Source organism: Hyla sarda, chromosome 7 (genome assembly GCF_029499605.1).
Source record: "Hyla sarda isolate aHylSar1 chromosome 7, aHylSar1.hap1, whole genome shotgun sequence".
Lineage (NCBI taxonomy): Eukaryota > Metazoa > Chordata > Amphibia > Anura > Hylidae > Hyla > Hyla sarda.
The window spans coordinates 117,072,647-117,088,303 of NC_079195.1; the positions used below are offsets into that span (position 1 = coordinate 117,072,647).

At 47.3% G+C, this 15,657-nt stretch overlaps 1 protein-coding gene across 1 annotated transcript; it reads right to left on the minus strand.

The window, feature by feature from the left end:
- Nucleotides 1-10,023: 10,023 nt before the first annotated feature.
- LOC130282007 (protein spinster homolog 1-like) lies at nucleotides 10,024-15,299 on the minus strand. The gene is made up of 2 exons (XM_056529831.1): nucleotides 15,168-15,299; nucleotides 10,024-11,624 (listed from the first exon to the last, which is right to left on the minus strand). The coding sequence occupies exon 2, from the start codon at nucleotides 11,597-11,599 to the stop codon at nucleotides 10,088-10,090; it is 1,512 nt and encodes a 503-aa protein (XP_056385806.1). The 5' UTR covers nucleotides 11,600-11,624; nucleotides 15,168-15,299; the 3' UTR covers nucleotides 10,024-10,087.
- Between the last annotated feature and the right edge of the window lie 358 nt (nucleotides 15,300-15,657).

Sequence of the window (15,657 nt, forward strand, 5' to 3'; positions counted from 1 at the left end):
GAGGATATAACTGCGCTGGTCCTGGTCTGCGTATCATTAGCAGAGACAGGCAGGGCAGGGATGAAGGTACCTGATAATGGCTCCGCCCCCAGCACTGGAGAGGACGGGGGCCGAGAGCTCCAGAATATAGAGCAGCTTCATGTGAGGAGAGTGATGCCCCGTGTCCTCCCTCTCTCCCCCCTGATCAGCAGTATATTCTGGGGCTGGGTCTTTTGTATAGTAGCAGTCCAGTGGCGTCACTTTCCCTCCTTCAGTGTCCACAGGCCACATTATCAGAACAATTTTTGGGAAAAATCGTGGCAAAATTGCGCGTTTTTACCACGATTTTTGTAAATCGCTGTAAGACCCGCGGAATTTTTGCCGCAATTTTTCTGGTAATGTGACCTGTTATAGACCTGTGGACACTGGAGGAGGGAAAGTGACCCCTCTGGAAGGACAACATGTGAACACACTGCTAGTTTATCATTAACACCTTAAGGGTACATTCACATTTACAGGATCTGCTGCATATTTTTGCTGCATATTTTGTGCAGCTGATTTTGCAACCCATTAGCTTCAATAGGTAGCAAAATCGGCTGCAGAAAATATACAGCAGATCCTGTACATCTGAACGTACCCTAAGGGCTCATTCAGGGTTGGATCCCCAGCATATTTTACGCTGCGTATCCCCCGACTATGGACCCTACAGTGCTGCCTCCATCTGTGCCTTCTCTGCCACTACGAGCAGACACGCTTTGATGTATATACTCGCGCACATCATGGCCGCTCCTCCTGCTCTCTGAGCTAGGCCGAGAGCAGCCGCGATGTGTGCGAGTATACACATCAAAGCATATCTGCTCGTAGCGGAGGATTGCCATTATGAGCAGGCACAGATGGAGGCAGCACTGCAGGGTCCATTGTCGGGGGGATCCGCAGCATAAAATATGTTGGGGATCCATCCGTGTAAATGAGACCTAAGGACACAAGGTGTATGTGTACGCACAGTGCCTGCTCCCACTGTGTTGTATAAATCATTAGCTAGAACCCTCAGGTAATGCCAGACATCACCTATCAGGCTGATGTTTGACATTAACACTTTAGATGCCGCTATCAAAGTTGATGGTAGTGTCCAAAAGTTTTAACGCCTTAAGGACATAGCGTTTTTCTGTTTTTGCACTTTTGTTTTTTTCTCACCTTTTAAAAATCATAACCCTTTCAATTTTGCACCTAAAAATCCAAATGATGGCTTATTTTTTGCGTCACCAATTCTACTTTGTAGTGACATCAGTCATTTTACCCAAAAATCTATGGCAAAAACGGGAAAAAAAAATAATTGTGCAACAAGAATGTATGAAGATTTTAAATTACATTTTTTTTTTATTAAACATGTTCTGCACAGTGTGTGTGTGTATTTATTTATGATAAATATAAATATATATATATATATATATATATATATATATACATACACACACACGTTTTAAAATTGCCCCCCCACTTTTGTCACTGGCCCCCCCATGTGCCCCCCCTAAATATGAATGCTGGAGACGCCACTGACTGCAGCCCACATTTGCAGGACAAGAGGTACATTACATAAGAAGATGAGCAGGTAAAAACTGCTTTCGCTGAAAAAGTTTCACCTGTAGAAGAGGAGACCATATTAGAGGCACCATGGTGCAGAATCCATTTGCAACAGAGACATCTCTGGGATCCACACCGAAAAGTGCCTGTGCAGGAGTCATGATTTTTGGTTGTTACAAGTTTTTTTAACCTGCTCCGTGCCAGCTGATTTCGCAGAGTTTTGGCTCTCCGATATGTAATAACAGGTTTTTTTGGGAGTAATTTTTTTAGGATCGGGCCAGCTAATAAAGTATACCAGTGTTTGTTCAAAATGCCACGTATTGCATCTGGTGCATTGTTGAAAGTGGTGATAAAATTATATTTTCTAAGCGTTTCTAACGCCTTATAAATAGATCTTAACTTCTGAATCTTAACTTTGATACATATTTTTATTAATGAATATTTAATCTGAATAGTTTCCTTTAATTCTATATTTGTTCATTATTCGTTTTTTGCATATTAAATACACTTGTCAAATATATATATATATCTTTATCTTAGTTTGATGACGTTCTCCTCGGATTCCCGATATGTCATTTCCGGTGATGATGTCACTTCTTTTTGTATATATAAGCCTGCCCTTTTCTTTTTTGTACCATGCCTGATGAAAGGGTTTTTAATACCCAGAAACGCGTTGCATGAATAAAAATACATCCACCATACCCCCTGACGCTTTACCTTTGTACATCAGTCCCTCAGCAGCACGATCAAAGCTTCCGTCTTCCTCAGGGATTTTTGCCCATTCCTTCTTGCAAAACTGCTCCAGGTCCTTCAAGTTGGATGGTTTGCACTTGTGAATGGCAATCTTTAAATCTGACCACAGATTTTCTATTGGATTGAGATCTGGGCTTTGACTAGGCCATTCCAACACATTTACATGTTTCCCCTTAAATACATACATACGCACATGCCAATTTTCTGTTTTCTATTTCTAAACAATAGTTTTTATTTATATATTTTTCTCATATCACTTCCCCAACTTAGACTATTGTGTTCTGATCCATCACATAAAATTCAAATTAACAAAACATTGAACTTAAGGCTGTAATGAACCAAAATACCAAAAAAGTCAAGGGGGGGGGGGGGGAATACTTTTGCAAGGCACTGTAATTATCTCTTGTATCATCATGAATCATGTCAAAGCTGAACCATGTACCAGTATGAACAAAGGGGGAGATTCATCAAAACTTGTGCAGAGGAAAAGGCATCCAGTTGCCTATAGAAACCAATCAGATTGCTTCTTTCATTTTTTAAAAGGCCTCTGAAAAATTTAAGATGCAATCTGATTGGTTGCAATGGGCAACTGGTCAACTTTTCCTTGGACAAGTCTTGATGAATTTCCCCCAAAGTTTTATCAAACTATTCTATAAACTATATCAGAATATGGATGCGTTGAATATAGGCCGGAACACGAAGCCAATCTTGGCAAAATATTATCCTTTCTAATATAAAAAATGTCATCTCCTTTTTATAGAAATCATTGCTTATCAAAAAGACCACTAGGGGTCCCCATACCATCCAGAACATAATCCTGTCTAGCTGTAACATCATCTTTGTCCAAGCTAAAGCACCAGTCAGCAAGCCCAGTAAGTGAAAGTGGGACTAGCACTCCTCTGTGCTCACTCCTGTCCTGTCTATTAGACTTCTTTCTAAAAACAGAAAGGAAGGGTTACAGACCAGTCTGCAGTGATTAGATGAAGAGACCCAGCACAGCAGACTCATGGAGGAAGTGAAGTGAATGCATGGTGAGTGAGGGCGGGCTCTGTTCTTGCCTTGGACACGCCCCTTGTTCACTTCACCTGAATTGACTGTTCCACTGAAGTAAAATCTTACAATAGCACACTCTTACATGCCTTATAAAAATGAATGCATTGGGCTATGTTTTCACATGGTAACAATACGTCCGTAAAATAGGAATACAAACTAGGAATAAAATACTCCAATTTTTTACTAATAATTATATAACATATATAATTATATATATTTTTTTTTATTTACACAGGTGAAGACACTTTCACACATTTATTACAAGAACACATGCTATTTTCCATGGCAGTGTTTTCCAAACAGTGTACTTCCAGCTGTTGCAAAACTACAACTCCCAGCATGCCCAGACAGCCTTTGGCTGTCTGGGCATGCTGGGAGTTGTAGTTTTGCAACAAGCTGGAGGCACTTTGTTTGGAAAACACTGTTCTAGAGATACTGATAAGCATATTACATTAAGTCTTATGGAAGACTACACCCTGGTGGTCACTTCCAGAGTCAGTATGTGTGCACTATATATAGTTGGAAGAAAGGATGTGTAAAGTAGTTTATAGTACACACACATGACATTATTAAAACCGGAAGCCCATGTCATGAATACTCATTTTTTTTTTATCACCTTACCTATTGTTACATTTAACCAACTTGTACTTTTTTGACATTTTTTCTTAGTCGCATTTGACCATAATCACTGTAAAAATAGGGAGATATTAGCTAGAATAGAAATGTTTCCTATGACTTGTGTTACGCCGAGCGCTCCGGGTCCCCGCTCCTCCCCGGAGCGCTCGCTTCACTCTCCCCGCGGCAGCGCTCCGGTCACGTCCTCTGACCCGGGGCGCTGCGATTCCGCTGCCAGCCGGGATGCGATTCGCGATGCGGGTAGCGCCCGCTCGCGATGCGCACCCCGGCTCCCCTACCTGACTCGCTCTCCGTCTGTTCTGTCCCGGCGCGCGCGCGCCGGGTCTCTGCGATTTAAAGGGCCACTGCGCCGCTGATTGGCGCAGTGGTCCCAATTAGTGTGTTCACCTGTGCACTTCCCTATATCACCTCACTTCCCCTGCACTCCCTTGCCGGATCTTGTTGCCTTAGTGCCAGTGAAAGCGTTCCTTGTGTGTTCCTTGCCTGTGTTTCCAGACCTTCTGCCGTTGCCCCTGACTACGATCCTTGCTGCCTGCCCCGACCTTCTGCTACGTCCGACCTTGCTTTTGCCTACTCCCTTGTACCGCGCCTATCTTCAGCAGCCAGAGAGGTGAGCCGTTGCTAGTGGATACGACCTGGTCACTACCGCCGCAGCAAGACCATCCCGCTTTGCGGCGGGCTCTGGTGAAAACCAGTAGTGGCTTAGAACCGGTCCACTAGCACGGTCCACGCCAATCCCTCTCTGGCACAGAGGATCCACTACCTGCCAGCCGGCATCGTGACAGTAGATCCGGCCATGGATCCCGCTGAAGTTCCTCTGCCAGTTGTCGCTGACCTCACCACGGTGGTCGCCCAGCAGTCACAACAGATAGCGCAACAAGGCCAACAGCTGTCTCAACTGACCGTTATGCTACAACAGTTACTACCACAGCTTCAGCAGTCATCTCCTCCGCCAGCTCCTGCACCTCCTCCGCAGCGAGTGGCCGCTCCTGGGATACGCTTATCCTTGCCGGATAAATTTGATGGGGACTCTAAGTTTTGCCGTGGCTTTCTTTCCCAATGTTCCCTGCATCTGGAGATGATGTCGGACCTGTTTCCCACTGAAAGGTCTAAGGTGGCTTTCGTAGTCAGCCTTCTGTCCGGAAAAGCCCTGTCATGGGCCACACCGCTCTGGGACCGCAATGACCCCGTCACTGCCTCTGTACACTCCTTCTTCTCGGAAATCCGAAGTGTCTTTGAGGAACCTGCCCGAGCCTCTTCTGCTGAGACTGCCCTGTTGAACCTGGTCCAGGGTAATTCTTCCGTTGGCGAGTATGCCGTACAATTCCGTACTCTTGCTTCAGAATTGTCCTGGAATAATGAGGCCCTCTGCGCGACCTTCAAAAAAGGCCTATCCAGCAACATTAAAGATGTTCTGGCCGCACGAGAAATTCCTGCTAATCTACATGAACTTATTCACCTAGCCACTCGCATTGACATGCGTTTTTCCGAAAGGCGTCAGGAACTCCACCAAGATATGGACTCTGTTCGCACGAGGCGTTTCTCCTCCTCGGCTCCTCTCTCCTCTGGTCCCCTGCAATCTGTTCCTGTGCCTCCCGCCGTGGAGGCTATGCAGGTCGACCGGTCTCGCCTGACACCTCAAGAGAGGACACGACGCCGTATGGAGAACCTCTGCCTGTACTGTGCTAGTACCGAACACTTCCTAAGAGATTGTCCTATCCGTCCTCCCCGCCTGGAAAGACGTACGCTGACTCCGCACAAAGGTGAGACAGTCCTTGATGTCTACTCTGCTTCTCCACGTCTTACTGTGCCTGTGCGGATGTCTGCCTCTGCCTTCTCCTTCTCTACAGTGGCCTTCTTGGACTCAGGATCTGCAGGAAATTTTATTTTGGCCTCTCTCGTCAACAGGTTCAACATCCCGGTGACCAGTCTCGCCAGACCCCTCTACATCAATTGTGTAAATAATGAAAGATTGGACTGTACCATACGTTTCCGCACGGAGCCCCTTCTTATGAGCATCGGATCTCATCATGAGAGGATTGAACTTTTGGTCCTCCCCAATTGCACCTCGGAAATTCTCCTTGGACTTCCCTGGCTTCAACTTCATTCCCCTACCCTGGATTGGTCCACTGGGGAGATCAAGAGTTGGGGGTCCTCTTGTTCCAAGAACTGTCTAAAACCGGTTCCCAGTAACCCTTGCCGTAACTCTGTGGTTCCTCCAGTAACCGGTCTCCCTAAGGCCTATATGGACTTCGCGGATGTTTTCTGCAAAAAACAAGCTGAGACTCTACCTCCTCACAGGCCTTATGATTGCCCTATCGACCTCCTCCCGGGCACTACTCCACCCCGGGGCAGAATTTATCCTCTCTCTGCCCCAGAGACTCTTGCCATGTCCGAATACGTCCAGGAGAATCTAAAAAAGGGCTTTATCCGTAAATCCTCCTCTCCTGCCGGAGCCGGATTTTTCTTTGTGTCCAAAAAAGATGGCTCCCTACGTCCTTGCATTGACTACCGCGGTCTTAATAAAATCACGGTTAAGAACCGCTACCCCTTACCCCTCATCTCTGAACTCTTTGATCGCCTCCAAGGTGCCCACATCTTCACTAAATTGGACTTAAGAGGCGCCTATAACCTCATCCGCATCAGAGAGGGGGACGAGTGGAAAACGGCATTTAACACCAGAGATGGACACTTTGAGTATCTGGTCATGCCCTTTGGACTGTGCAACGCCCCTGCCGTCTTCCAAGACTTTGTCAATGAAATTTTTCGTGATCTGTTATACTCCTGTGTTGTTGTATATCTGGACGATATCCTAATTTTTTCTGCCAATCTAGAAGAACACCGCCAGCATGTCCGTATGGTTCTTCAGAGACTTCGTGACAACCAACTCTATGCCAAAATTGAGAAATGTCTGTTTGAATGCCAATCTCTTCCTTTTCTAGGATATTTGGTCTCTGGCCAGGGACTACAGATGGATCCAGACAAACTCTCTGCCGTCTTAGATTGGCCACGCCCCTCCGGACTCCGTGCTATCCAACGCTTTTTGGGGTTCGCCAATTATTACAGGCAATTTATTCCACATTTTTCTACCATTGTGGCTCCTATCGTGGCTTTAACCAAAAAAAATGCTGATCCCAAGTCCTGGCCTCCTCAAGCAGAAGACGCCTTTAAACGACTCAAGTCTGCCTTTTCTTCGGCTCCCGTCCTCTCCAGACCTGACCCTTCCAAACCCTTCCTATTGGAGGTTGATGCCTCCTCAGTGGGAGCTGGAGCTGTTCTTCTACAAAAAAATTCTTCCGGGCATGCTGTCACTTGTGGTTTTTTCTCTAGGACCTTCTCTCCAGCGGAGAGGAACTACTCCATCGGGGATCGAGAGCTTCTAGCCATTAAATTAGCACTTGAGGAATGGAGGCATCTGCTGGAGGGATCAAGTTCTCCTGTTATTATCTACACCGACCACAAGAACCTCTCCTACCTCCAGTCTGCCCAACGGCTGAATCCTCGCCAGGCCCGGTGGTCTCTGTTCTTTGCCCGATTTAATTTTGAGATTCACTTTCGTCCTGCCGATAAGAACATTAGGGCCGATGCTCTCTCTCGTTCCTCGGATGCCTCAGAAGTTGAACTCTCTCCGCAACACATCATTCCACCTGACTGCCTGATCTCCACTTCTCCTGCCTCCATCAGGCAGACTCCTCCAGGAAAGACCTTTGTTTCTCCTCGCCAACGCCTCGGAATCCTCAAATGGGGTCACTCCTCCCATCTCGCAGGTCATGCGGGTATCAAGAAATCTGTGCAACTCATCTCCCGCTTCTATTGGTGGCCGACTCTGGAGACGGATGTTGTGGACTTTGTGCGAGCCTGCACTATCTGTGCCCGGGATAAGACTCCTCGCCAGAAGCCCGCTGGTTTTCTTCATCCTCTGCCTGTCCCCGAACAGCCTTGGTCTCTGATTGGTATGGATTTTATTACTGATTTACCCCCTTCCCGTGGCAACACTGTTATTTGGGTGGTCGTTGATCGATTCTCCAAAATGGCACATTTCATCCCTCTTCCTGGTCTTCCTTCTGCGCCTCAGTTGGCTAAACAATTTTTTGTACACATTTTTCGTCTTCACGGGTTGCCTACGCAGATTGTCTCGGATAGAGGCGTCCAATTCCTGTCTAAATTCTGGAGGGCTCTCTGTAAACAACTCAAGATTAAATTAAATTTTTCTTCTGCATATCATCCCCAGTCCAATGGACAAGTAGAAAGGATTAACCAGATCTTGGGTGATTATTTGCGACATTTTGTTTCCTCCCGCCAGGATGACTGGGCAGATCTCCTCCCATGGGCCGAATTCTCGTATAACTTCAGGGTCTCTGAGTCTTCCTCCAAATCCCCATTTTTCGTGGTGTACGGCCGTCACCCTCTTCCCCCCCTCCCTACTCCCTTGCCCTCTGGTCTGCCCGCTGTGGATGAAATTTCTCGTGACCTTTCCATCATATGGAGAGAGACCCAAAATTCTCTCTTACAGGCTTCATCACGCATGAAGAAGTTCGCGGATAAGAAAAGAAGAGCTCCCCCCGTTTTTTCCCCTGGAGACAAGGTATGGCTCTCCGCTAAATATGTCCGCTTCCGTGTCCCTAGCTACAAGTTGGGACCACGCTATCTTGGTCCTTTCAAAATTTTGTGTCAAATTAATCCTGTCTCTTATAAACTTCTTCTTCCTCCCTCTCTTCGTATCCCTAATGCCTTTCACGTCTCTCTTCTCAAACCACTCATCCTCAACCGTTTTTCTCCCAAATCTGTTCCTCCCACTCCTGTTTCTGGCTCCTCGGACATCTTCTCGGTCAAAGAAATTTTAGCTGCCAAAAAGGTCAGAGGGAAAAATTTTTTTTTAGTGGACTGGGAGGGTTGTGGTCCTGAAGAGAGATCCTGGGAACCTGAGGACAACATCCTAGACAAAAGTCTGCTCCTCAGGTTCTCAGGCTCTAAGAAGGGGGGGAGACCCAAGGGGGGGGGTACTGTTACGCCGAGCGCTCCGGGTCCCCGCTCCTCCCCGGAGCGCTCGCTTCACTCTCCCCGCGGCAGCGCTCCGGTCACGTCCTCTGACCCGGGGCGCTGCGATTCCGCTGCCAGCCGGGATGCGATTCGCGATGCGGGTAGCGCCCGCTCGCGATGCGCACCCCGGCTCCCCTACCTGACTCGCTCTCCGTCTGTTCTGTCCCGGCGCGCGCGGCCCCGCTCCCTAGGGCGCGCGCGCGCCGGGTCTCTGCGATTTAAAGGGCCACTGCGCCGCTGATTGGCGCAGTGGTCCCAATTAGTGTGTTCACCTGTGCACTTCCCTATATCACCTCACTTCCCCTGCACTCCCTTGCCGGATCTTGTTGCCTTAGTGCCAGTGAAAGCGTTCCTTGTGTGTTCCTTGCCTGTGTTTCCAGACCTTCTGCCGTTGCCCCTGACTACGATCCTTGCTGCCTGCCCCGACCTTCTGCTACGTCCGACCTTGCTTTTGCCTACTCCCTTGTACCGCGCCTATCTTCAGCAGCCAGAGAGGTGAGCCGTTGCTAGTGGATACGACCTGGTCACTACCGCCGCAGCAAGACCATCCCGCTTTGCGGCGGGCTCTGGTGAAAACCAGTAGTGGCTTAGAACCGGTCCACTAGCACGGTCCACGCCAATCCCTCTCTGGCACAGAGGATCCACTACCTGCCAGCCGGCATCGTGACAACTTGCATGGTACATTAAACTTACAAAAAGCATAAGATTTGGCAACCATACACAGCTTCTCCCCATGCAAGGGAATGCTAAAATTAGATTTCCTAACAGCTTAAGATGTGGTTCCACAACATAATATTATGGTGCAACTTAGTAGGGATCTCTATGGTTTGTAGTCAAGGGTATTTAAAAAGCTCATAGGTGTCCTAGGCGGTTTACTCTCTATGACAGTCTATAGCTGGGAAATATCATTTACAGCCTATAGTTTGCTGTCTGGTTTGCATGACAATGAGACGGGGTAAAGTGGAACATAGAACAAATGCAGTTATTTTTTTCTTAATTTTTTTTTAATGAAGTAAACGAGATAAAGGTAAGCAATGACTTTTCCTCAGTCTGAAGCGCGGTCCTCATCGGCAGGAAGCAGTGAGGAGGAGGAGGATGACGGAGGTTCTGATTCCATCTCTGCTTCTTTTTCGTCCCTCTCTATATATAGGGCCGTGGCCATGAAGAAGGCCCCTCCGATGACTGCCATTATGGTGCAGGTTATGAGGGCATACTCCAGGCTGCGGTATTTCAGAAGAGGGGATTTGGCATATCCTCGTTCGTAGGTGTCAGATATCAGGCCGATGAGGTACGGGCTGCCGGCGTCACCTAGGAGGTGATAGATTGTCATCTGCACGGCCAGGGCTGAAGATCTCCTCCACGGAGTTACTACTTTTAGTATAATGTCAGATATGAGGGTGAAATTTACTGACAGAAGCGTCTCTCCGATGAAGATGAAGATGTTGGTGGCAACGAGGCTGATGTTGCCAAAAGTCAGTGCCAACAGAAGAAAAGGGGCGGAGAGCATCATCGCGCATCCACACACAAGCGGGTCCGCCCGTGGGTTGGATTTGCGATATCTTTTACTTATCTCCGTCCCTGCTACAACTCCCAGAATGCCGGAAACGACTGTAACCACACCAAATATTAGGATGTTGTGATAGTCACACGGTTCAGCACGGCAAGGGTCCTTCTCTTGTAGGAGTGTTCGTGCGTGGGTCAGGTATGACGGACCCCATACACCTATGGCTCCCACTATGAAGGATACAGCCGTCGATCCCATGGTGGTTAACATGAAGCTTCGATTTTTAAATAGTTTTTTCAGATCTGTCGCCCATTTGGCAAACTTCTGGGATTTGTTGTTCTTCTTCCCGTTTGTAGTCGTTCTTGGAAGCTCCTTTGTGACCAAAATCATCAAAGCCACAGCTATGAGGCCCAGTCCAGGGGTGACCCGAAATGCCCAGTGCCAATCGCCCCTTGCTGCATCAGTCACTTTGGGCCCGATGATGTATCCTAGTCCGCAGCCTACAGGTATGACGGAGTAAAACACGTTCAGCATGCGGGTCCGCTGGTCACTTGTAAAAAGGTCTGCAATGATGGAGGGGGCGATGGTGCAGAAAGTCGCCTCTCCGGCTCCAACCAGTCCACTCGTCAGCAGGAAGAGCAGGAAATACCCGTCAGGGATGAATGACAGGGTAAGTGTCATGCTCAGCCAAACGATGACTCCTGCGCAAACAGTATATTTCTTATTACAGTGGTCGCCCAAATATCCGGCAATTGGTGCGACCAGCACGTAGCTTCCAATGAACAATGTATTCAATAAGCCGGACAGACTAGCATTGGTGTCATATGCTTTCTGTATATAAGGCAGCACCCCCGCCACGCTGGAGCGATTTGCATAGATGAGCAAATTAACAAAGGCGAGGATCACTACGGTGATGATGGAACGTGCGGTGGACATCACGCTTAGAGATGGCATCTGCCTCTCAGGGATATCACCCTTTTCTACATCCATATCACTATGGTCCTCCATTGCTTCTTCCTCCTCCTTCAGCAATGGGTCTTGTGGAGAGGCCATGGTCACAGGTCAGAGCCTGAAAACACTAGAGAGAGAGAGATAAGTGAACACATTAGACAACATGTCATCATTCCTGTCATTATACAATAGATCCTTCATACAGAGCAGAAATGTCCAGCACAGAACCACAAGATAACACTAAGACCATCGCAGCCTCAGAAGAAGACGCTTCTCTATAAGTGTTTTATATGGAGACGTCTTCCCTGAGGTTACCAATGTCTGATAACCCTGAACCTGTCCGGTCCTAGTAATATCTGATAACCCTGCACCTGTCCGGTCCTAGTAATATCTGATAACACTGAACCTGTCCGGTCCTAGTAATATCTGATAACCCTGCACCTGTCCGGTCCTAGTAATATCTGATAACACTGAACCTGTCCGGTCCTAGTAATATCTGATAACCCTCAACCTGTCCGGTCCTAGTAATATCTGATAACCCTGAACCTGTCCGGTCCTAGTAATATCTGATAACCCTGAACCTGACCGGTCCTAGTAATATCTGATAACCCTGAACCTGTCCGGTCCTAGTAATATCTGACAACCCTGATTCTGTCCGGTCCTAGTAATATCTGATAACCCTGAACCTGTCCGGTCCTAGTAATATCTGATAACCCTGAACCTGTCCGGTTCTAGTAATATCTGATAACCCTGAACTTGTCCGGTCCTAGTAATATCTGATAACCCTGAACCTGTCCGGCCCTAGTAATATCTGATAACCCTGAACCTGTCCGGTCCTAGTAATATCTGATAACCCTGAACCTGTCCAGTCCTAGTAATATCTGATAACCCTGAACCTGTCCGGTCCTAGTAATATCTGATAACCCTGAACCTGTCCGGTCCTAGTAATATCTGATAACCCTGAACCTGTCCGGTCCTAGTAATATCTGATAACCCTGAACCTGTCCGGTCCTAGTAATATCTGACAACCCTGATTCTGTCCGGTCCTAGTAATATCTGATAACACTGAACCTGTCCGGTCCTAGTAATATCTGATAACCCTGCACCTGTCCGGTCCTAGTAATATCTGATAACACTGAACCTGTCCGGTCCTAGTAATATCTGATAACCCTCAACCTGTCCGGTCCTAGTAATATCTGATAACCCTGAACCTGTCCGGTCCTAGTAATATCTGATAACCCTGAACCTGACCGGTCCTAGTAATATCTGATAACCCTGAACCTGTCCGGTCCTAGTAATATCTGACAACCCTGATTCTGTCCGGTCCTAGTAATATCTGATAACCCTGAACCTGTCCGGTCCTAGTAATATCTGATAACCCTGAACCTGTCCGGTTCTAGTAATATCTGATAACCCTGAACTTGTCCGGTCCTAGTAATATCTGATAACCCTGAACCTGTCCGGCCCTAGTAATATCTGATAACCCTGAACCTGTCCGGTCCTAGTAATATCTGATAACCCTGAACCTGTCCAGTCCTAGTAATATCTGATAACCCTGAACCTGTCCGGTCCTAGTAATATCTGATAACCCTGAACCTGTCCGGTCCTAGTAATATCTGATAACCCTGAACCTGTCCGGTCCTAGTAATATCTGATAACCCTGAACCTGTCCGGTCCTAGTAATATCTGACAACCCTGATTCTGTCCGGTCCTAGTAATATCTGATAACACTGAACCTGTCCGGTCCTAGTAATATCTGATAACCCTGAACCTGTCCGGTCCTAGTAATATCTGATAACCCTGAATCTGTCCCAGTAATGGCGGATAATAAGGGCTTGGCTGTATGGTCACTGGGCCATGTGAACTTCCTACTGTAGATACAATTGGGCTATCCTGCTATATACATTTACTAATAATGAACCTACCCCACCTCATTGGGATCTATCCGTCCCCTATATGACTTTCTGCCACTAGTTGATTTGAAAATGTTTTCCCTTTCGGAGTACCCGGAGTATTTCTATTGTTAGTACACACAGAATTCTATTACCGTATATACTCGAGTATAGGCCGAGTTTTTCAGCACGATTTTTCGTGCTGAAAACACCCCCCTCGGCTTATACTCGAGTGAACTCCCCCACCCGCAGTGGTCTTCAACCTGCGGACCTCCAGAGGTTTCAAAACTACAACTCCCAGCAAGCCCGGGCAGCCATCGGCTGTCCGGACTTGCTGGGAGTTGTAGTTTTGAAACCTCCGGAGGTCCGCAGGTTGAAGACCACTGCGGCCTTCAACATCATCCAGCCCCCTCTCACCCCCTTTAGTTCTGAGTACTCACCTCCGCTCGGCGCTGGTCCGGTCCTGCAGGACTGTCCGGTGAGGAGGTGGTCCGGTGGGATAGTGGTTCCGGGCTGCTATCTTCACCGGGGAGGCCTCTTCTAAGCGCTTCGGGCCCGGCCTCAGAATAGTCACGTTGCCGTGACAACGACGCAGAGGTGCGTTCATTGCCAACGTACTTCTGCGTCATTGTCATGGCAACGCCTCTATTCCGGGCCGGAAGCGCGGAGAAGAGGCGCCCCCCGGTGAAGATAGCAGCCCGGACCACCTCCCCACCGGACAGCCCTGCAGGACCGGACCAGCGCCGAGCGGAGGTGAGTACTCAGAACTAAAGGGGGTGAGAGGGGGCTGGATGATGTTGAAGGCCGCAGTGGTCTTCAACCTGCGGACCTCCGGAGGTTTCAAAACTACAACTCCCAGCAAGCCCGGACAGCCGATGGCTGCCCGGGCTTGCTGGGAGTTGTAGTTTTGAAACCTCTGGAGGTCCGCAGGTTGAAGACCACTGAGGGCGAATGATGAGAAGAGGATGATGAAGGGGGGGTGTGGGGATGATGAAGGGGGTGGGGATGATGAAGGGGGGGGTGTGGGATGATAAGGGGATGATGAAGGGGGGGGTGTGGGATGATAAGGGGATGATGAAGGGGGGATGTGCGGGATGATAAGGGGATGATGAAGGGGGGATGTGCGGGATGATAAGGGGATGATGAAGGGGGGATGTGTGGGATGATAAGGGGATGATGAAGGGGGGATGTGTGGGATGATGACAAGGGGATGATGAAGGGGGGATGTGTGGGATGATAAGGGGATGATGATGAGGATGTTAATGACGGGTCTGGATGATGACAGGGGGGGATGAGGTATTTCCCACCCTAGGCTTATACTCGAGTCAATAACTTTTCCTGGGATTTTGGGTTGAAATTAGGGGTCTCGGCTTATACTCGGGTCGGCTTATACTCGAGTATATACGGTATATAATATTATATTTCTGCCCTAATCTTTCTGTTATTCTTTTACTACACCACCAAATCTTTCTCATAGACTTATATCTTTTAGAACTTCATGAATTAGGACTCTTTTTCTTGGGGGCTTTTTTGGGCATAATTGCATTTTAGCAATTTTGCAAGAAAAAGTTCTGGTCATGATATTATCTGTGCGTTTTATTATGTTTAATGCCTAAGCCAAGTATTGTCACAATGCTATGAGGAATATAACTTTTGTTACTTCTTTTGGAAATTAATTTCTTGGTTTTTTTTGCTAAAAAAAAAAGCAACAGCAATAAAAAAAAAACTGTCAAACAAAAAGCCCTGTGTATGTATGAATAGAAGAGGCTGAGACTTACCTTGTGGTTCTCTCTTCAGACAAGAAACGGTCAAAATCTTGAATTCTCTATCGCAAATAGAAACTCTCTAACAAACACTTTGCACCACAGGTTGTGAATGCAAAACACACTGAAGAGACTGAGGCCGGTGCGCACCTCCTTGTACAGCTTACGGTGACATCATCACAAGCATGTGTGACATCACAGGGTTCTAAACCATCTTCAGGTATGTGTATATCTGTATAGTAAATGTGAGTAGCCATATTAGTCCAGTGACGCAGATTGTAATACCTTTTTTATTGGACTAACAGAATTTTGTAGAGACAAACTTTTGGGATTCCTCCCTGATAATTTATAAAGTCCTTTGATCATTAGTCCTTGTCTATTGGACTTGATAAAGGGAGGAATCCTGAAAGCTTGTCTCTACAAAATTCTGTTAGTCCAATAAAAAAGGTATTACAAGAGACTGCAACATATTTTTTGATTTGTGTGTGTATATATATATATACAT